The sequence below is a fragment of the Cricetulus griseus genome (genome assembly GCF_003668045.3).
Source record: "Cricetulus griseus strain 17A/GY chromosome 1 unlocalized genomic scaffold, alternate assembly CriGri-PICRH-1.0 chr1_0, whole genome shotgun sequence".
Taxonomy (NCBI): domain Eukaryota; kingdom Metazoa; phylum Chordata; class Mammalia; order Rodentia; family Cricetidae; genus Cricetulus; species Cricetulus griseus.
In genome coordinates, this window is record NW_023276806.1 from 86,047,138 (window position 1) to 86,069,213 (window position 22,076).

The 22,076-nt window shown below is 43.4% G+C and overlaps 2 protein-coding genes across 3 annotated transcripts in view; one reads left to right on the forward strand and one right to left on the reverse strand.

Moving 5' to 3' along the window:
* Positions 1 to 10,498, reverse strand: part of Rsrc1 (arginine and serine rich coiled-coil 1) — a 348,477-nt gene extending 337,979 nt beyond the window's left edge. Inside the window, exon 1 of the mRNA XM_035451720.1 lies at positions 10,377 to 10,498. The gene's annotated coding sequence lies outside the window, so the exon portion shown is untranslated. The remainder of the gene's footprint in view (positions 1 to 10,376) is intronic.
* Shox2 (short stature homeobox 2) lies at positions 9,758 to 20,157 on the forward strand. 2 transcript variants are annotated; one of them, XM_027391746.2, is made up of 5 exons: positions 9,758 to 10,647; positions 13,449 to 13,657; positions 15,985 to 16,042; positions 16,359 to 16,447; positions 17,949 to 20,157. In XM_027391746.2, exons 1-5 carry the CDS (start codon positions 10,302 to 10,304, stop codon positions 18,240 to 18,242), a joined length of 996 nt encoding a protein of 331 aa, XP_027247547.1. In that variant the 5' UTR covers positions 9,758 to 10,301; the 3' UTR covers positions 18,243 to 20,157. The 2 variants fall into 2 exon arrangements, with proteins under 2 accessions (XP_027247547.1, XP_027247548.1); XM_027391747.2 differs by having other exon boundaries at positions 9,759 to 10,647; positions 17,985 to 20,157.
* Positions 20,158 to 22,076: the final 1,919 nt, after the last annotated feature.

A 22,076-nucleotide genomic window follows, 5' to 3' on the forward strand; every position in this document is an offset into this window, starting at 1 on the left:
ACACAGAGAAATTGTCTCAGAAAAAAAGAAAAAAAAAACAAAAAAAAACAAAGACAACCAGAAGACAACAGGCAACAGGAAACAACAGACAAGACACATCAAGTTTTAGCAAATGAAAAACTGATGAAGGATTTAAAACTACAAAAGCAAATACAAAGCAACTTGTAGAAAATTTCAACAAGAACAAGCCAACTCAGGCAACAAAAATCAGAATGAATCGGGAGTTCGAAACACACCACACAGGCACAATAAGGCATAAAACTAGAAACATGAAACTGAGTGAATTTCTGTATGAAAAAATATTCTCAGGTCCCCTCCCCCGATGCCATTTGACCAGGTGATGAGCCTTTTCTAGCCCCAGCAGGACACATGGTGTATGAGGAGAGTACAAAGTCTGAGAGATCAGTTTGTTTTTTTGGTTTTTGTTTTTTAAAGTGAGGGAGGCATAGTGAAGTCAAATTAAAAGTTAAAGGAATTCAGTAAAAATTCTGAAGCCAAATATACATCCTTGGAAGGAAATAAGATATCTATAAAACCCACAGAATCAACTAACCAGGGCCTCATAGGAACTCAATGGAGACTGAACCAACAACCAGGCGCTTGCATGGGTCTGACCTAAGCCCTCTACATATTTGTGAAGTTGAATAGCTTAGTCTTCTTGTGAACTCCTAACAGTGAGAACACAGACTGTCTCTGACTCTTTTACAGGCTTTTAGGACCCTATTCCTCATACCAGATCCCTTTGCCCAGTCTTAATACATGGGGAGGTACTTGGTCTTACTGCAACTTGATATGTCCTGTTTTGTTGATATCTATGCCAGGCCTGCCTTTTTCTGAAGAGAAATGGAGGAGATTTGGGGCTGGAACAGGGGTATAGAAGAAAGGTGGGAGGGAGGGAAGGAAGGAGAAACTGCAGTTGGTATGTAAAATAAACAAATTTTTAAAATAAAAAAATTAACAAAGAAAATAGAAGACCTCTATAAAAAACTGAACTGTACCCAATGGATAATGTATCTGAAGGTCCCATGAATGAAATGGCAGGCTCCCATCCAATAACCCTGTAACATAGCCCACAGCTTACAAGTTCAAATATAAACAGAGTAAACTTTTTCTATGAAGGCTTTTTCGGTTAACTTTTTAGTGTATACACAACATGAGAGCCAACTAGGTAAGGAAAGCCTCAGTCCTAAGAGACAGCCTCTGAGAAATGGCTCAGCACTGCAGCATCTCACTGGTGCTGAGGGCACGGATGCAGCAACCAGCAACACAAAACAAAAGTAAACAATAACCATAATTACCAGACGGCAGTAGACAGAAACAAAGCAATTCATAGCAAAGTGGGAACATACAGAGGAAAATAACAACAAAAAACTTCAAGAACAAAAATGCATTAATATCTTCAGGTGGGTAATGAAAAGATGCCCCAGCAAAAAATAAGAAAATGCTCCAAGGAGAACACTTGGTTTAAATAAATGACAGACAAGATGAGGTTGGAAAAGGTCAAACACTTGTAGAAGGTGAAAAGAAAATGAGGCAAACATGAAAAAATTGAAAACCTTAAAATAAAAGTAAAGACATCTATCCAGAAAATCCAATATTTAACTGGTAAAGATGCCATTACAAAAGCATAGAAAAAAGAAATGAGAAAAAATATATAAAAGAATCTCTAAAAATTAAAAAGTATGCATATCCCAAGTACTTGAGATAGTGAAATTTTAAAAAAATAAACATATACCAAAGATAGCTTAGAAAAAAAATCAGACACTGGAGATGTTGTCTAGTATACAGAAGGCCCTTTTGAACCCCAACAAAGGAAAATAATAATAATTAGGCACCAAGAATAAAAAATATCCCAGACAATTCTAAAGAGTCACAAAATAAAGATAAAGAAAGGAAAGCATAATAAAATGCACAGGCTTTTCAAATAGCAACACAAGAAACAAAGGAAATTCACCGTCAAACTTCTGAAAAACTAATTCCAACCTCGTCTCTTTCCATCTATCTTACCAAATCAGTGGTCTAGTGTGAAATTAGAAAAAAGACATTTTTAGAAATTTAAGTTCTCAAAACTAGATGTCATGCTCACCCTTCTTCAGGAAGTTTCCAAACAGTGTGCTTCACCAGAAGGAAAGCAAACATAACAAAGACAACAAGGTTCAAAATGTGAGGTGTTTAACACTGAAGACAGAAACGTCTCTGGATGAGAGATGAGAGATACATCAGTGAGCATGATACAGGAAGTCCTTGCCGTCCAAGGTATTCGATTCCAGAGTACCCAAAAGAGAGTCCATGGACCCTTCAAGCCAGGAAATTCACGAGGTAAATTATTTTCATTATAATATACAAATATTGTCTTTTTTTGATTTTCTGAATTTTTTCAAAGCAGAAGCAAACTATACTAGGGTCACTGCAGTCTTTCCTGGTCCCTCCTGACTCTACACCCCACTAGAGTCTCAAATAATAATGTCCTTGGTAGGGCCAAGAATCCTGTTCAGTGGTAGAGCACTTGCCTATCTCATATAAGACCCAAGGTTCAATACCCAGTACAGCGACAGCACATATGCCACACTCCCAAAAAATACCCTTGCAAAGGAATAAAAATCATTACATTTATTAAATTTCAATACATATAATTTCTGTCCTATAGTGAAGCAACAAACAAAAAAATGTGCAACTGAATTGCAAGCTAAACTAGTTGCTTTTATTATAAAACATGATTTCTGTTGTAAAACTGCCAATAGATGATCACTTAGGCTTGGTTATTTGGCAGCCTTTTTCTCAGACTGAATGAAGATAGCCTTTTACCTCAAGGAAAACTAACGGTTGTCACCAATCATAAAAGTCGGGCCTTAACTAAAAGATTGGAATTTTGGATCATTTGTATCTCTCTAGTACTCAGACTTCTTCTTTTCTAAGATCAATGGCAATATTAATACACATGAATGTTTGATATACAATAAAGGGTGCCAACATTTGAAAGACATGTCTAATTCAGTAAACCAGTATTTTCCAATTGCCAAGGCATAACGTCACAAAAATCATTCACAGATTCATTCACAGCACAAGACAAAAAGATTTTAATGCAATAAAGATAAAAAATACAAGAAAAGTTCAGTGATATGGTTTCAAATACCACATTAAAACCAATCTTCAAGAAATTTAAATACATTCTAACTTCTCAATATATTGAATGCAGAAGTAAATATGATAATACAGATGTCATCAAGCAAGCTAGACATAAGATACTTGCAAAACTAGAAAATGTTCTCAATGTTTTTGTTTTTGAAAATACAGCTATTTTTATATTAAATTTTGTTACCATATTTATTATTATTTTAAGTGAATTCATATACAGTTTACAACTTTGTTTAGATTACTAATAAGGTAAATATTTATAGAGAACACAAATAAGCCGGGCGTTGGTGGCAAACGCCTGTAATCCCAGCAGAGGCAGGCGGATCTCTGTGAGTTCAAGGCCAGCCTGGTCTCCAGAGTGAGTGTCAGGATAGGCTCCAAAGCTACACAGAGAAACCCTGTATAGAAAAACAAAACAAAACAAAAAAAGATGTGACCATTTTAATAATAGAGAACTTAAAGGCACATATCCTTAATAAGGATAAAAGAAGCAGTTATTATGTTTCAGAAAACAGGTAATTAAAAGAACAAAGGTTCATGGAGGACATGACAATTTGTAAGTACTTTGCCACAGTATTTCATTAAAAATCAAAATATAATATTTGATCCTGAGTACATGCCCCCTCCCTCAATGAAAGGTAGACAAAGTAAAATGGCTGGGTGTGGTGGCACAAGCTTTCAATCTCATCACCTGGGCAGTAGAAGCAGGATAGGTTCTAGACTACATAGCAAGTTCAAGTCCTAGGCTGAACAGATGCACTAGAAAGAAACAACAAAACAGAAAGTAAAAATGGGGTGGACACTATTTAACATACTATGTAATCCACAAACAGAACCATGCAAAGGAATTAAGAGAATAGAGGTAAAATTCAGATATAACAAGGCAAAATTCAAAAGAAATAAAGAATTCTGTCAAAATACTCCTCCTATGACTGACACACTCAGTAGTAACTCATAGAGACTGTGGTGGCATCATGCACAGGACCTACATAGATCCTGCAGTGTTGCAACGGGTCCCAGCATTGAGATGGAAAAGTAGACAGGAGCTCCCATCCACAACCAAGAAGCTATCTCTAACTGACAATCGCTCCAAAGGAAAACTCCATTTCTCCAGGGGAATTTCAGTAGGTACACAAGCCAGACTTGAGGGCAGGCCCCATGTTCAATAGTAGATGGCCAGCACAAAAGAAAGACAAAGGTATTCTTGAAAATATTTTTGTCTCACATTGTTTTGTTTGAGCATTGTTTTTAACCATACTGGTCTTTTGTTTGTATATTACGGTTTCCAATTTTGAGTTTTTATAGGTTTTGTGAGTGTGTGTTTCTATGTATGTATGTATTTCTCACACTCTTAGTTTTTTCTTTTTTTGTTTGTTCATTTTATTTTATCCTTGTTTGTCTTTTTATTTGCCTGTTTTCTTAGAGAGAGAAAAAGGAGGCATGGAGTTGGGAAAGTGGGGTGGTGGGGAGGATCTGGGAGACAAGGGGAACTGTGATCAGAATATATGAAAATAACTATTTTCAGTTAAAAAATGAAATAAGATACTCCTGGTGCAACAACAAAGTTCTGTGTATTAACATCTCTTTTTAAACTCACAAATCATGGGATTCCCCTCCTGTGGTCTAAGAACGCAGCCAGAAAAGGATAGCTATAAATGCACTACAACAACCCTATAACAAGCAATTCCTACCACAACTCTACATGCTGAATATGTAAAGACTAGGTCAGCCAGGCCAATTAACAGACAAGTGTCATCTGCCTTTCTCTTTTCCAGCTTCAGACATTTTTAGCCTTCTTATTGAACGTACAGTAATAAAGTGTTACCACTTAGCAAGAAATCTCCTTTGTCTGCAAAGAAAGTGAATATTCATAAACTCTAAGACTAGAGAGGCTCTCAAAGGATACCCAGTTTCCCCACAAGGTTGTACCTGTCACATCCGCTCCACTCCTTAAAACCTGAAAACTCTACATAGCCCCTTCACTGGGAGCTTTTACAACTAAGTTCAAAGATGACAATCTTTGATATGAATTCCTTCATATGCCAACATATGACATGTGAATTTATTTAGCAACCTACTACGTGGTGAGTTGGGGCAAAACGCGGTTACTGGCGGTTCTAGATTTCTTTTTCCCAATAAACATTTTAAAATACAACTCAGAAATTACATTAATAGTAACCTAAAATCTAGGGAAGGCAACGTGCATTTTTAACTTCTCAGAAAAGCAGAGTTCAAGGGTAGCCATCTGGTCACATGACCAAAAACCCTTAAGTCAAAAAGACATTTACAGAATGCTTAATAAAGTGATATCTTTCAAGACAGGAAGGTCTGTTTGACCTTGTTACCATCTCTCAAGTCAACAAGCGGTTAGACAGGCGGGATGGTGGGTATGGCACCTAAGGCACACACCAGACTCAGCCTCCCCCTCGCTCCAACTGCCTGGAGGAGGTGAGTGAACTAGGCTATTAAGGTAGGACAACTAGGAAACCCAAGAATGGTGATCGAGACCCGGGACCCGCGGAATGGGGGCTAACTCTCCACACCACCTCCAGACTGTAGGCCCAGCCTGAGGCCTGCGGCGCTCACCAGCCACAAGCGCCCATGCCCGCGGCCCCCAAGCTCAGGGCCCGCGAGCAGGGACCCTCCCAGGTGGGATGCGCATGCGCACGGCTCGGCTCTCACGCCGCGGGCCACGGCCCAACCTTTGCCACTGACTGCGCCAGGCCCCACGCCGCCTCACACCGAGCAGGGCCTCTCAGCGCCTCCTTCGCGGGCGCCGCTCCCAAGCTCCGGACGCCGGCATCACCTGGGTCGGCCTTCAGGCTCTCACCTCCGGACGCGGGGACCTGGAACCCTGTCTTCAAACCACGGCGCCACCGGTGTCCCCAGAACTTGCTTCAGTTTAAGCTCAGCGCCTTCCTGGTTCCAGCGCCAGGCAGCGCCAGAGGAGCTGCCGAGTGCGTCGATGCAGGCCGCTAGGCCATTAGGAATGTCGAGCGAGTAGATTGTCATGCCGCCAATTTTTTGTTTAATGTTTGTTTCGCGTGTTTGCATAATTGGATTTTCTTGTTCCCAAAAAGCAATAAAGGTGGGACTACGGGATGTTAACTGCCTTAGTAATCGCCGTTATCGTCACAGATAATCAGTAAACATCTACATCGTGGGAAGTTATGTTTAAGACATCCGCGCTGAGCAAAATTGGTTAGTTCCTGTTGAGCGAGGTGGAAATTCGCCCAACAATAATAAATCATGGAAGTGTGTCTGCATAGAGTCGTGTGTGATTAAATTGTAATGATTTATTTGCAAAAATACATTTAAAATCGGTGAGAGATTTTTGTTGTTGTTGTTGTTGTTTTTTGTTTTTTTTTCTGCCACGAAGGTGAAGGCATTAACCGAGGGGACGCAAAAATTAGTTCCCACATTAAAGCAACCGTTGAATAGAGGGAAGAAATCTGCCCGAAGCGAGAAGTTTTTTCTAGAACAAAAATCAAATGTGTAAACTTATCAAAAACTTCAACTACCGAAATTAAAGACATGCGGTATTTTCTGTAGTTCGTACCATATTTTCCTTGTATGAAATTTTTTTCATCATTTAGTATAAGGAAGCAAAGCTAAGGAGATATATAAAATATTAGCATGAGTTCCTGCCTACTGTTAGCTAGATACAAAGGTACAGATTTCCACAGACATTTGAGATGCAAATCACCTCCAATATAGATCTATGCCTGGGAAATAGCTGTGCCTTAACTAGCCAGTTTTGAGGGACCATTTTAAATCATAACTACAACACTACATTTCTTTATAAATAATTCAAGAGCTGGGGGAACTCTTGGGGTTCAGGTGTTTTTGTTGTTGTTTTGTTTTGGGTTATATTTTTTTGAGCCTATATATCTGTTCATAGGCTGTCAGCTGAACTTTAACCTCAATAATTTTACTTTTCAAAACTGGTTTTTTAAATATATCTCAGGAAAATATTTGCTGTTTAGTGAAACAGCATCATACTTCATAGTGTTTATTAATATGATTTCAAACTTTGGGCTTCTTAAAACTGAAACTTCCTAAGAGAGGAACTATTAGGGGTGTGAAAAGCTAAGGGGGCAGGAGGATATAAGAGGCTAAAAGAAGAGGTATATTTATATAATATATGGAAAACTCAGAAAGAAACCTACCTAGACAATTATGCACTAATAAAATTTTAAATTAAACTTCCTTTATGAAAGTAGGGCTCCATAGCCAGACTCTGGAGATTTGCCATCACTTCATCTACCATCCCTGCAGTTAAAATGAGTCAAGAAAATGAAATAAAGGGGAAATCTATTGGTTCAGATTACACAGCAGTTGTGTCCGAGACTTCTCTGATTACCTTTAAAGTGGTCATCTTTTCCTCTAGCTAAGAAGATGGCATATGAGTTTGGGTTGAAGTCATGTGATTAAAAGGGATATATATATATATATATATATATATATATATTAGAGAGAGAGAGAGAGAGAGAGAGAGAGAGAGAGAGAGACTCCTGATTCCTTATCAGTCCTTTAGCCATGGTTATTTGGGAGGTGTTTGTGAATATATATTTCACGATTCAGTATGAGAACCACTGGAGCACCACACCAACTTAGCAGATCCCATTACTGATTCTAAATAATCTTTTAAAACAGTTTCACAAAAAGACTTAAAATTTTGTGATTCTTCTACTCTCTGATTAGAATTGCAGTGTTGCAGATAGTAGACCAATGCTCAATGTTACATTGTTCCTAAATTTCTATAATTTAGAAATGTTAAGTTTTAGTTTTGTGGAATAACAAAAGCAAGTGTTCGTGGACTTCATTAATACCTATATGCTATTGCTGTTCATAGTATAAAGGTAAGCTTTTGTCCTAAAAGCAGAATAGAAAATGTATTCAGAAGGAAAGATAATGTCAGAGAAAAAGTAAAGCAACATTTCCAGTAAGGTTTATTTTCATCTCCCTTAAATGTGCAGTGTAGTCTGAGGAGTACTTAGTATTACATGAAGTTATATAAGGCTTAAATTACACTTACTTGAGAAACTCTTATGTGTATCACTTTACAATTGTGCACTCTTTACAAATGTTTCAGGTTGTTTTGATGAACTTCTCAAATTATTTGCTAAGTGTTGTTCTAACCAATAAATAGAAGATATGCATATTAATGCTTTCATTTTTACTGAGTACTGGATCCAAGATAACGAAAACATTATCCTTTAACATCAGACAAACCTCATTAATATTCAGTATACTGAAAATGCCCCCAAACCCTCACTTAAAGGGGTATATTTGTTTACACATTCAAGTAAATGTAACTTTCCATATGTAAATATTCTTTTGTGCGCATAAGCAAGTATTTGCATGGCTAAAAAGTCGCACAGCAAGCCCTGGCTTACAGGACACCGATGCGTTTCCCCCATATAACAAATAGTTTTCACAAGCTGAGTCAAAAAATATAATTTTTAAGTTTTAAATCAGAGGTAAAGACAGTTGGGTTTTTTCCTCCTCCGAAGAGCAAGTAATTTTCCACAGTCCACGGTGAATAAAATTAGACGAGCGACAAAGTCGGTAATTTTTCCGAAGAACTCCAAAAGTGATAATCCTTTGTTTTTCAAATTAGAAAATGCTTCCCGGGACGCTCAATAATTGAGGACAGGGCTCAGGGAGTTGTAAGGGAATATATATATATATATATATATATATATATATATATATATATATATATATATCTTGAGACCTCAGAGAGGAAACGAAATGGAACTGCGCCTGACCCGGCTCTAAGAAAACACCTTAAAAGCGGATCTATCAGGGGAACAACTGTTCAGGAAACAAGTTAAATCGACCAGCCCCTTGTAGCGGGGAATGTCTTCACAGGAGTCAGCTTTGACTCCAAGGAGCGAGTAGTAGAGTGAATTACAGAGACCGGCACTCGGTAAGGCTGGCTACGTGTCGGAAAGATCCTAAAAGAAGGTGAAGGAGTCCAAGGAGCCCCACTCACAGCAGACACATGAAGCCAGGATGCCCGGTTGTGCCGCTGCAGCGGCCTCAAGGAGGAAGGGGTGTGGGATCTGAATGCTGGAGTGGTTGCTGGGCCTATTATTAACCATAGAGCACCCGATGCCTGCCGGGCCAGAGACCAGGGGTCATCGGAGTAGGGTCGAGCAGTTGGGGTGCCCACCCAGAGCGAGGCTGTAGGGTCAGGTACTCTCTGAAGATACCCACTGACTCGGATGGCAGTGCACTTGTCAGTTTCCTCTTGGCCCCGCCTCCGAGAAGTCTATCCAGATCCCCAGTGTTTTACTAAGTCGTGACACCAACGCAAAATCCACGCTTAATTAAATTAATTAGGGATTCTTGTCAATCCCGGATTAATGGCCAAGAGCACCGGCGGCCGAGGCTATCAGAAAACCCGACCGCCAAGGACCTGCCTCCTCTCCCCGCCCCCTCTGGTCCCCAGCTTGCCCTCCCACTCCAGCCGGGTGGACTCCTGCCTGGATCCTCCGTCCTCAATATTCGCATTCATAATCACATTCCTATTCATATTCATAGTCTCTCTCTCTCTCTCTCTCTCTCTCTCTCTCTCTCTCTCTCTCTCTCTCTCTCTCTCTCTCTCTCTCTCTCTCTCTCTCTCTCTCTCTCCTCCCTCTCTTTCTCTTCCTCACTCCCTCTCCTCCCCACCCCAGGTAGTGGCGCTCCTGCTACCCGCGAAGGGGTTCACTCGGAGTTGCGAGGGGAGGTAATTTACTCAGAACAAGGGGCCGCCTTTAGGAAGTATAAATAGTGAGACTTCAAGAGCTGCGTCGCTATCAGATCTGAACTCTCCGCAGGAAGAATTGTCAAAGATCTTAACATTGAACACGCGCGCTCCGGCAGGGAAGCATCAGTTCCCATTTCCCTCTGGCGGCCCCCGCCCCTTCCCTCCTCCCCCCTGTCCCCCCTGTCCCCTCCTCCTCCTCTTCTTACTTCTTTTTCTCCTTCTACTTCTCCTCTTCTTTCTTCTCCTCTTTTTCTTCTTCTTCCTCCTCCTCCCTCTCCTCCCCCACCCCCTGCCCCATTGATGTGTTATTATTGGGGGGGCTGGAGCAGTAAAAAAAGAAGGAGGAAAAAAAGAGCGGGGCTCGGCAGGGAGAGCTTGAGCGCGAGGCTGACCGGCAGCGTCCGCGATGGAAGAACTTACGGCGTTCGTCTCCAAGTCTTTTGACCAGAAAGTGAAGGAGAAGAAGGAGGCCATCACGTACCGGGAGGTGCTAGAGAGCGGGCCGCTGCGTGGGGCCAAGGAGCCGGGCTGCATCGAGCCGGGCCGCGACGACCGCAGCAGCCCGGCAGTCCGGGCGGCCGGCGGAGGCGGCGGCGCGGGAGGAGGCGGAGGCGGAGGCGGAGGAGGTGGAGGAGGTGCTGGAGGAGGAGGAGCAGGCGGAGGAGCTGGAGGAGGGCGCTCTCCTGTCCGAGAGCTGGACATGGGCGCCGCGGAGCGGAGCAGGGAGCCCGGCAGCCCGCGACTGACGGAGGGTAACGGCCTGCCCCCGGCAGCGGTTCCCCTTCCCGCCTTCCCCTGTCCTGCGGGGCGAGAGAGGACCCGGGGCCCAACCGGGAGGAGGGTGGCAGCGCAGAGGGCCCTGGACCACAGCTTTGGAAGCTCCCGGAATAGTGGAGGGGTAGGAGGCCAGACTGCTCAGTCGTGGGTGGGGTCCTCGCGTGGGGGAGGACGTGTGTTTGCGCGCATCCTTCTCAGCTGCTCCGGTTGCACCGAAATGCATTTTTCCCGAGCGAGAGGATCTGGCCATGCAGCGGGACAAGGAAGTTTGCGGCCCGCTACGAGAGGGGGTGCGGCAGGAGCTCACCAGGAGGCCAGTTGTGACTAGCGTGTAGTCTTGAGTTTGGCGGAACCCCTTTCCTAGGCCTAGAGTAGAGAAGGGGAAAAAGAGAAAGAGAAGAACCATGCGAGGTTGCCCCTTCTTTAGAGCTGCCACCAAAACCACTGTTAACTCTGCAAAGCCCCCAAATCTCTAGATCTTGGGGACCAAACTTCACATTTTCGTTGAGCTATTAAGGTAGAAGGCAGTCAAAGGTTCAGGCCAGGCTGATTTTCTCAGTGGAAGCATCGAGGAGTCTGTGGGATGTACGTGGGGTGGGGGTGGGGGTGCACTATGTACACAATTTCTTTACTGCCTAGAATCTTGCAGTACTTGTGTGTGTGTGTGTGTGTGTGTGTGTGTGTGTGTGTGTGTGTGTGTGTGTTGGTGGGGTGTCTTTTGGAGCCAGCAGTGTTGGAGAAGGGCTTTATCTAAACGGGAAAGCGTCTATCAATTCGAAGTTAAAAATTAATTTAGCACTGGGTACTGCGGTAACTGGTGTGCTGCCATATTTTTCCAATTAAGAAAATATGTGGCATGCGTAGAATCACAAATTTAAGCAAGCAATTAACTTGTTTATAACACGGTCTGTTCCTGTTTAGGCCATTAAGTGGAAAGTCGGGGCGAAAGAGACATTATATTAAGTCTATTAATCAACTTGAAATTTGGACTTGTTTCTCTTTGAAGCCCCTAAACTTTGAGGGGTATCTACTCTCTGGGTGACAAAGACAAAAGCCTTCCTCTTCCTAGCTGAAGAATATGTGTTCCTGTTTAAATTTTACTACGATGTTAGCAAGAGTATTTTCCTATTGAATTGACCCCCTAATGTTTGCTGTGACCTTATCTACTTCCTTCCTGGGGGAAGGACAAACGTTCACAAATTGAGCAGCAGAAATAAGGGCGACAAATAAGATTATGGTATAGAATGCCAGGCTGGGGCGAGATGTGGCTGTTTGTCTTCTCCCAGATCCGGGACTATGTCCTCCTTAATTTAAAAGTGACAGGATAACTATAAAAGGGCTGAGAGTAACCCCCAGGGTTCACAGCTCAGGGACTTGGGTTAGATAGCCCACCAACCACAAGATCTGAAGGCTGGGAGAGCGTGTTCCTGGGGTTGTTGACTTCCAAGCTCAGGGCAAGTGTTAATTTCTTTGTAGCTTAGCTGGTTCCAGACATAGTTTTTCTTTTTCCATGTTGATCCGTATCCTGAGTTGGGAGAAATCGTAAATAGCTTCTACTATCTAAACTTAGCTTTGACACTGGACACCCATCTCCAAATCAGGCACAAAGGATGAAGGTTAGGTGGATCTTATATTGATATGGGCCTGACTTTAGCATTCCTCATCGTTGCCCTTTGGCATACTTGTATATCATCCTTCCTATGGCTCTGTTTGCTCGAACTGAAAGAGCTCCTATCTTTTACGTGGAAGGAAAGAACCGCAAAGTAGCAACGGATATGTGCAAAGAAATGCATATTTTATTAAACATCCGAGCTGCTAGATGCATGAAAAGGTTTTAACAGCCAATAGAAACCGAGGAATGTTCTTCTTGAACCTGTTGATCTCAGTGGATTTAAGCCTTTAGGGTCCCTCCTTGGTTTCCACCGGGGAGGGAGAAGAAGACAGAAGCAGCGGTGGGTTTTGCTGACCACCAGAGTCTGTCTGGTTTGCCGCCTCTACCTTTCTGGGCCCAGCGTGGACAGCCAGTCCTCTAGGCCTCCAACATGGCGTGGTTGCCTGTGCCAATTCGACCCGGGTCTGGCAGGGAGTACAGGGCCTGTCTAGCTGCTGATGGAACTATCCTTAGGGGTCTGGTCCGGGCTCTAGGGTGCCCGGGGACGTGACTTTCTACACCTCGCAGTACCAGTGTCTCGTTTTCCTGCTGCGACCTTTCAGCGGGCCCAGTTGTTCTTAAATTAGACCAGCAAGTTTGCGGGAGGCAATGGGCCAGAGGCAGCAGAGGCTGGTGGGACAGCAGAACAGCCCTCTGGGGATGGCTAGCTTGTGAGGCCATCGCGTGGCCTTGCCGCGCCCTTTAACCAAGACCGCGCTCAGCGAGAGGCCAGCGAGGCGCTTTTGATTTCCGTGAGTGCGTGGAGCAGTGAGTGCCAGAGGGTCAGGAATACATTTGATGTTGGCAGAAGAGGGGACGGGCACAGGTAGTGAGCTGAGACCACAGTTCAGTTGGGTGGCTGCATGCCTACCTTGTCCCCAGACGGTCCTACAGACATGATTTTGCGGGTCTCCTGGACCCCTATCCTCTCGCCGGGTCTTCATGGGGATCCCTCCCGCTAAGGGTTAGGAGCCTCTAGCCTTCCTTTGGACAAATCTGGTAATGGGCTTGTCTTGCTCTGTGTGTGTGTGTGTGTGTGTGTGTGTGTGTGTGTGTGTGTGTGTGTGTGTGTGTGTTGGTGCGTGCTCCGACGCACGTGTGGTCCTTCCGTCGTGCCCTCTCCAGTGTCCCCCGAATTGAAGGATCGCAAAGAGGATGCGAAAGGGATGGAGGACGAAGGCCAGACCAAAATCAAGCAAAGGCGAAGTCGAACCAATTTTACCTTGGAACAACTCAACGAGCTGGAGAGGCTCTTCGATGAGACCCACTATCCAGACGCTTTCATGCGCGAGGAACTGAGCCAGCGACTGGGACTATCTGAGGCCCGAGTACAGGTACCCCACTGCGAGGAGGTGGAGGTTGGGCCCCAAGAGCTAGAGCAAAGTTTGCAGGCAGCTTAGGGGACACTCTTCAGGCTGCTGCTGCAGGTGTTGGGTGTGAAATGAGAAAGGGAGGAATATCTTTGTTGGATGTCTTCTTTTCTAAAATGGATTTTGATCCCGTAGTCCCCTTCACCTCTAAACCAACATATGTTCGCTGAAGAAGAAAGCTGCGCTGGGCTTGCTCCCAGAGTTTCTATTAACCACACCCCCCCTCGCCTCGTGCTGTCTTTAATGTGGTTTAATCCTAATGGGCCTACTTTTATAAGCCTTAAATAAATCCCACAGAAAACGTTTTATCTCTGAAGCCTTAAAAGTTACAATAAGTATTTTGCTCTCTGGAGTTGGGTTTCGTTGAGGATCTTGGGTTTGCCAAACGGATATACCAATTAGGTTTATAGATGTACGGACTATAAAGAAAATTAGCATCTGTTAAGTGCAAAAATTTACAGTGTCTGTTAGCGGGTCTATCTCTAACCGAGTGTGAAACAGAGGACACGGAATGTATTTGTCCACTCTTTGTTCCTTCACTTAACCAAAGCAAAGAACCCGAACCCACGAAAACTCGATTTTAAAACAAGGTACACATCTTATTATTGATGTTTGCAAAGTCTAACCTTCAGAGAGTGCCATATTACATGAAGTCAGAACTGCAGCTTTTTTCATTATTGGTTGCTTAGGTGAGTGTAAAACCAAGAAGTGGGGTTAAGGGTAATCTAAAGGGGGAATTATAAACACACATACATATCCTTCCAGCTTTATGGGGAACAAATTTAAACGTTTCAGATTGTATTTCCGCTCAAATGATAAAATTGGGAGAAAATGATGGTCATTATTTGTTTGAACACATGGAGCAGTTTTAGCCTAGAACATCTGCAGCTGTTACAAAGTATCGCTGTAACAGATACTCCCTGGGTCTCTGGGCGGAGAGACCACCATCTGTAAGGAACTATGCACAATTCTTTTGGGGCTTCCCCGCATCTTGTAATAGGATCAGGGGGAAAAAACAGAGCAGTAACGTGGACAGAGAAAAAATAATAATAGGCCTCCTTGGTCATCACGACGTCAATCCTAGAGCCTTCCTTTTTAAGCCTGTTCTGCTTTGCAGCCTGCATTGAGCTCTCTAGAGACTGCAACCCCTTAAAACCGTGATAATTATTGCAGCCCTGAGTAATAGTATCTCCATTCCAACTCTTGGGGGGGTGGGGAGTCAAGGAGCCTCAGGCCATGTGAGTCACACAAAGGATGCCACCCTGGCATGAAATCCACTCTTCTATTATACTCAATATCAGGAGAATTTTTGAAGATTTACATAGACTATGGCACTTGGTTCAAAAACTTACCAGAAAAGGCTCTAAAGCAATATTTTCTTTTCATGTTATTTTTTAAACATTAATTTGTGAATCAACCAATATGCTGTATTATTGGAACTAGAGTGTTAAAAAGCAAGCCTTATTTGAATTAAAAAAAAAAAAAAACACTGTCACACTGACTTGAAAAGTTGGCAAGTTATTTAAGAACATCACATCCCCGGGAATACTTGATTCATTCCCCACCTCTCCTTTCTGTGACTCACTTTTTTTTTTTAACTTTATTGCTGCTCTTTTTCCCCCTCATACTTTCATTTAAGTTACAGGAGCTATTTTCTGAAATCTTTCCTACTGTCCTAACTGTAGGCAGTGGCTTTTTCTATAGAAACAAATTAGATTATCATGATAATGGCACAATTATTCTGCCACTATGTTACACTCTGCTACACAGAGGGACATAGAAATTCTAAACTTCTTTGTAGTAAGGCTTTTATGACATTAATTACCCCAATACCCCTCCCCCCACCAAAATAAGAGTCCTTATTTGCTTTACTGTTTGTTTTTTCTTTCAAGATGAAGCTAATTAATATTACAGGCTATTACTGAGTCCATTCTTCTTGGGTCTTAACTGGGTAAACATTTAAACCCATTATCACATTGGTGTCAGGTACCAGGGAGTGTTTTAGGCCCCTGGGACTCTGTAATGTGGAAAGATGAAACCAGAACTAATAGTAATTTATCAAGGAACAATTTATCTTACAAAGACTCTAGGCATCTTTCTATTTTGTACTTGATTTACATTTCTCATTTTGGAAATTGAGGCTGTTTTGTATAATTTAAGATTTGCTTTTCATATCCCAAGACTGGCCTAAACACTACTTTTTTTTTCATTACACTACTATAATTTAAGGTGTTAAAATGTTTTGAATCATCAAGTTTTATGTGTTTTTACCTCTCTCTGTCAACTTGTAGGTTTGGTTTCAGAATCGAAGAGCTAAGTGCAGAAAACAGGAAAATCAACTTCATAAAGGTATGTCTTATAATGCATTTTATTACTTAGTGAAAGTGGGAAGTGGGGCGAGGTTGCTCTAAGAAAGAAAATAAACATCTTAAGGATGATGATAGTACATGACTTAAGAAAAATTTCTGGACAGTTCATGAAAGTCATACTACTTAGAAACCAACTATAACTTATTTTAATTATAGCAGCAATTTAGAAAAATGACAGCCCGGTTCTAATAGAATCGGTTCTATCTTGCTACCACTTGACACACTGGAAAATTTGACAAGAAATAGTTACCTCACTTCTTGTGTTTCATTTTCCTTTTTTGTTGTTGTTTTTATAGGTGTCCTTATAGGGGCTGCTAGCCAGTTTGAAGCTTGTAGAGTTGCACCCTATGTCAACGTAGGTGCTTTAAGGATGCCATTCCAGCAGGCAAGTACAACCTAGCTTCAAGCTGTTTGTAAATGTTAAAGGGTCTGGATGTTTGTTTGGACTGTTGAGCAGACCCTGTCTCTGAGCCTCAGTGTACATTCAGTTGAAGAACTAATTTCAAGACTATATAGTAGCCCCACTCTCCTTTAAAAACCTATACAGTGTCATGGCCTCAAATACTCAATGCTCTCTGTTTTCATAGGAACCCCGAAGGAGCCTGAAGGCAGTAACCTGTCCTTTAAAAAAATGCATTTAAGATTGCACTTGGGGAGAGGAAGGAACAGCCTTTGATTAGGATTGTGTCAAATCAAATACAAAGGCCGCTCCAAAGGTGTTTTAAAAGCAATCCTCTAAATATTCTTTCTAGGTGTTTTTTACCCCCTAGCCACATTAGATGTCCTTGGCAGAAGAAAAATAAATGCAGCTATTCCCAACTCCGACTATTTTTTTTTTAAGCTGTCCTTGTGAAAAAGGCTTCCTCTCTGATAGAGAAGGAGGACTTAGTCTTCCCAGGGCTGGCTGCCCTACCTTGGCTGTCCCTTTCTGAGCCCTTTAAAAAAACCTTTAGAACAACTTTTTTTTTTTTTTTTAAAGGAGAGCCTGCAGCAATGATTTAATCCTGGGAAATCCCAGTGTTCTGAACTCCCCACTCTCTAAGCCCCAGGGCAAAATCCTTTCCTTACTACTCTCTGACCTTCCCATCTTCAGCAGGCATCCCTGCTCACCAAGGCTGTAATGTCATAGATGAGCTCTCAGTCACCAGTACCCTAGACTGGAGAATTAGAGTTAGAGATATGAGTTTCCCCGACTCACTACAAGACACTTGGGCACTTGGATCTGTTGGGAAGGTATTTGAAGGAGAGAGAGAGAGAGAGAGAGAGAGAGAGAGAGAGAGAGAGAGAGAATTTACTAGGAAACTGGCCCTACTAAGAAGATAGAGATCTTCAGGCCAGCAGAATCAGCAGCACTGAGATTATTAGAAACTTAGACTAAGTCCCAGACTAGATCTCCTGACTAGAGTCAGCATTGGAAAAAGATCCTCAGGTTATTCTTATGGCAGGGAAAGTCAAGACCTGCAGATGTGATAACTTCCCTAAGTGACAAAAAAGTTACATATTTTGTTTTAGTACTGTGCCCGAGGTGTATGTGACAGAGACAGGAGAGGAGGGTAACAGTCCTTATCCCTAGACTTTCCAAGATATTATTGCTATGTTGAGATGGGTGATGCATGGGGACTCTGTCACGGTCCACTTACCCACCCAGTTCCAGAAGGGGCCACAACATTCCTTTAGACAGGGATGAGGAACCCAAGTAAGCATCCTCATAATGACTGGGGGTAGGGATGGGACACTAGAATATTAATGTGATGCCCCACATTATCAAAAAGCCTATAATGTCCTTCTCCAAACAGATATTTAGCAAAATGTAGCTTCCCTGTCGCGCACCCCAATTCTCCCCATAGCCAAGTTAATGTTCTGTTTCTATTCTGTTGTCACCCTAGGATAGTCATTGCAACGTGACGCCCTTGTCCTTTCAGGTTCAGGCGCAGCTGCAGCTGGACAGCGCCGTGGCGCACGCGCACCACCACCTGCATCCGCACCTGGCCGCGCACGCGCCTTACATGATGTTCCCGGCACCGCCCTTCGGACTGCCGCTGGCCACGCTGGCCGCGGACTCGGCCTCCGCCGCCTCGGTGGTGGCTGCTGCTGCTGCTGCCAAGACCACCAGCAAGAACTCCAGCATCGCAGATCTCAGACTGAAAGCTAAAAAGCACGCGGCCGCCCTGGGTCTGTGACGCCGGCGCCAGCGCCACGGTCGGTGGAGCCTCCCGAGCGACGCGACCCCGTACGCCCTCCGCGACCGGCCGCTTCTCCCGCACCCGCTTCGGACCGCCTAGGCCCGCCCCTTCCCCGCTGACTGCCTCCCGTTTCTTTCTGCACCCTGGATTCCCAGGGCGGGACTCTGCGCTGGACCCGGGATTCCAATAGGGCCACCAGCCCAGGGGCTCCAGCGCATCCGCCGTTGGGACTAAAATTCGGCTTTGTAGGAGCGGGTTTGGATGAGTCTGGATAGAGACTGGACAAAGGAGTGTGGGAACAGTGAGAAGTGGATAGTGACAAGACTGCGGCGGTGGACTTCTACGTAGAAATGAAATCTTGCGAACAACAAATGAGCAAAAACAAAAAAACGAGAACAAACTAACGAGAAAAGGAGAAAGGGAGCTTGTTTCATATTACTATTTGGCTGGAATTAGAAAGAGAACGACGAAGCAAAAACAAGTCTAAAAATTATTTTGTACATAAAAATACGGAAAAATAACCTGGATGAATCTTGAGAGAAAGGGGGGGAGGGGGTTATCAACTAAAATGTATGTTTTTTTTTTTTTTTAATGGGCCAAGAAAGCAAAACAGAAGGAAGAGGTATACTTATTTAAAAAAAAATAAGATGGAAAAAATGCGCAGCTGGGAAGTTCACAGGTTTTGAAGCTGACCTTTTTCTGCGAAGTTCACTTTAATACGAGACTTTGATAAGAGAGGCGGGCCTCCTTTTACGTTGAATCAGATGCTTTGAGTTTAAAAACACCATGTATGGAAGAGCAAGAAGAGGGAAGACAGTGTGAAAACGAGGAGGAAAAAAAAGGGACGTTAATACAAAAAAAAAAAAAAAAAAGTGATGCCACAGACAATGATTCCTCTGAAAAATTATTACGGCAGAACTGTCCAGACTGCTGACAGTAAATTCCGGTTTGCATGTTACTTGTATTCCATTGATGGTGTCCCCTCCCTCCCCACACCCATGAGCACCCACTACACTTTCATTCTCAATATGAAAAGCGTCTTGATGTGAATCCATAGATAATTTGTTCGGCCTTTGATCCCAAGGGGCAAAGGAAAAAAGTCGGAAGGGAGTAAAATACACTCTTGAGTCTTCCAAGAAGATAGAGGCGGTTAGAAAAATATGGGGAAAGGAAAAAGAGCAAACGAAGCCATGAAAGTATACAGCCCTGCATCGTGATAGACGCTTCATCTGTTCCCTTCCTTTTCGTGAATTGCCCTTGCTGTTTTCTTGAAGTCCTGTTTGAGGATAATGCTTTATTTCCCCCTCTCTATCCTGTCAAATTCACCTTTAAACACCGGCTAGGTACAGACACTAGGTTTGTGTATAATATGTTGATAAACACAAGCAAAGTTTATTTTGGCTATAATGTGTGAACTAATGGTTGACTTTCAACATTTGCATTTTATCTCACAAAGGTGTATTCATTCAAGCAATCTTTTTATTTGTTTCAATTCATGTAGCTATTTAAACAGGGACAGCTTGGGCTAAGCAACCTGTAGTCCAAATTCTCTAGCAAGCCTACTTAGGGCTTTCCCCGCCCTTTTTAATTTACATGAAAGAGGAAAAGCTCTTCTTACTGAACTTCGGTATGCGTTTGAGCTTTGTAACTATTTGTTCTCCATGAAAACAAAATTATTTATATTTGCCATATTTTTTCTAGTGTATTAAGTTATTTTAAACAAAAGATGCTGTTATGACGTGTTGTCAGTACAAAATGTTTCGGCTCCACTTCTGTTAAACCATTTAAATAAGTGCCAAGTTATTAACCGAAGACACTTTGCGATCAATTGAATGAAAATAGTATTGTTTCATTTGATGGGGTTCGCGTCATCTTTGTTCTTGTTACGATTAAAATATCCGGGATACTCTTCCTTCTTTCTTTTGGATGATATGCTCATATTCATACGCCTCCCCCCATAGAGGTTAAAAAGCACTTCCCTCTGCTCTTAAGTGAGGTAATCAGGGAACCCTGAGAAGGGTGGCCCTGTGCATCCCTTGCACTGAGTGCAATTCCTTTCACTTCACATCAAATACCTACTATGGATACCAGCTAATGCTAAATCAACAGAAAAAGAACATTAGAAAAACAACAAAGAATAGGATCCCCTGCTCAAGACGTTTCTCCATCACTTTGCTATACTTTCACCCTTAAAGTTTGTTTGGCTCATTTTGAGAGAAAGAAATGAGGGGTCAAGCAACTGCCCCTGGGTTTGTTATACATGGTATTATCAACAATCGATCCCAGGTCGCATAACTTCCTGGAGCTGCTGGTTTGGAAGTAGACTGGGAGCAGGAGCGAGTCAGAGAAGCTCGGGGAACAAAGCAAAACCCACCAACCTGCAACCGTCCTGCAGTCCTGTTTGGTATCAGTCGCCCTCTTCCAAACTCTCCGTGAGCTTGAAGATGTGCTCCTGCCCTGCGTGTGTGTGTGTGTGTGTGTGTGTGTGTGTGTGTGTGTGTGTGTGTGTGTGTGTGTGTGTGTGTGTGTTTCTGGATGTGTGCACGCAGGATGAAAAAAAGACCTGGAGACCCAGTCCCAAGTCCAGAATGCCCTTTCTTGCAGCACCCGCCCTGTCCCTTGGAGAGGAGTCCTCTGCGGAGGTCGCAGATGTCCTAGCATCCCCCAGTGTAACGATTTGGCAGTTAGTAGTTACCCCCTACGGAGCCCGCATGACACTCAGCTTTCCTTGGGGACTTGGCTCGCCTTTGAAGCTGATACATAGACTAGACGTGGGGAGAAAGGTTGGTCTGTCCCTCAGCTACCAGAGGTTGTGGAGCAGGAGCAGGCCTTGTCCTTCCTGCTCAGCTCTGCGACTCTCCTACTTGGTGAAGGTTGAGGGTGTCCTCTCTCGGCGACCTCCGAGAGGTCCAGGGGCTCCAGCCTGGCCTGGTTTTGAACCCTGGGGCTCCAAATGGCAATCCTAACCTCAGGTCAAAGGCGGGATCCACCACTCTCATGATCCCCAAGGGAATATGGAGGTCACACAAGGCGAACATGGGTCATGGGAGCGGCCTGGGACCCTGTGCCCAGTGTGACTTTTCAGGGCATCCTGGGCTAAGTTTCAGATCAGGGCGGTGGCACCTCCTGCCAGCTGAGCGCTGGGTACCATCCATGCCGATATTGCCGACTATCCTGAGGGCTGAAGTCCAGAGAGAGAAGGAAGCTGGATCTGGTGAGAAAGTCCAAAGATTCCTGCTTAGGTCAGAGATACCAGCCACCACTTTCTCTCCCTTGAGGCTCAGGAGGGTACAGCTCAATCATCCTAGCTGTCTGGGGTCTGAACCTTTGATCTGGCCTCCTACAAGGCTCTCTGGAGACAGCTTTCCATATCTTTGCAGCCCAAACTGTTGGGCAGACAACTGGGTGAGTCCAAACCTTGCATTTTCGGAACCATCCCCAGAAGAAGGGCTTGCGGATGTGACGTCTTCACTTTAAACATGGGCCGTTATTAATGTTATTTTGGCCAAAACGCAATAAATGCAACCAGTTATCATTCAAGGACTCCCCTAACCTTAATCTTTCGTGGAATGCGAACTTTTCCATAGTTAGAAAATCCATGCTGGGGCGGTGATGGGGGATGGGTACTGAGTCAAAGGGGCTTACTTAAGACGTGATTACTGTTCAGGACTCTGTGGTCCAGGAGTCCCAGGTTTGTTTTTTTGGTTTTTTGTTTTTGCTTATTTTTTAATGCTCAGAGTTGAACTGATACACATCTATTTTGACCCCCTCCCCCGAATTGTAACTTTTTAGATCCTCAGATGGAAATACTTTAGTATAATGTAATGCTCA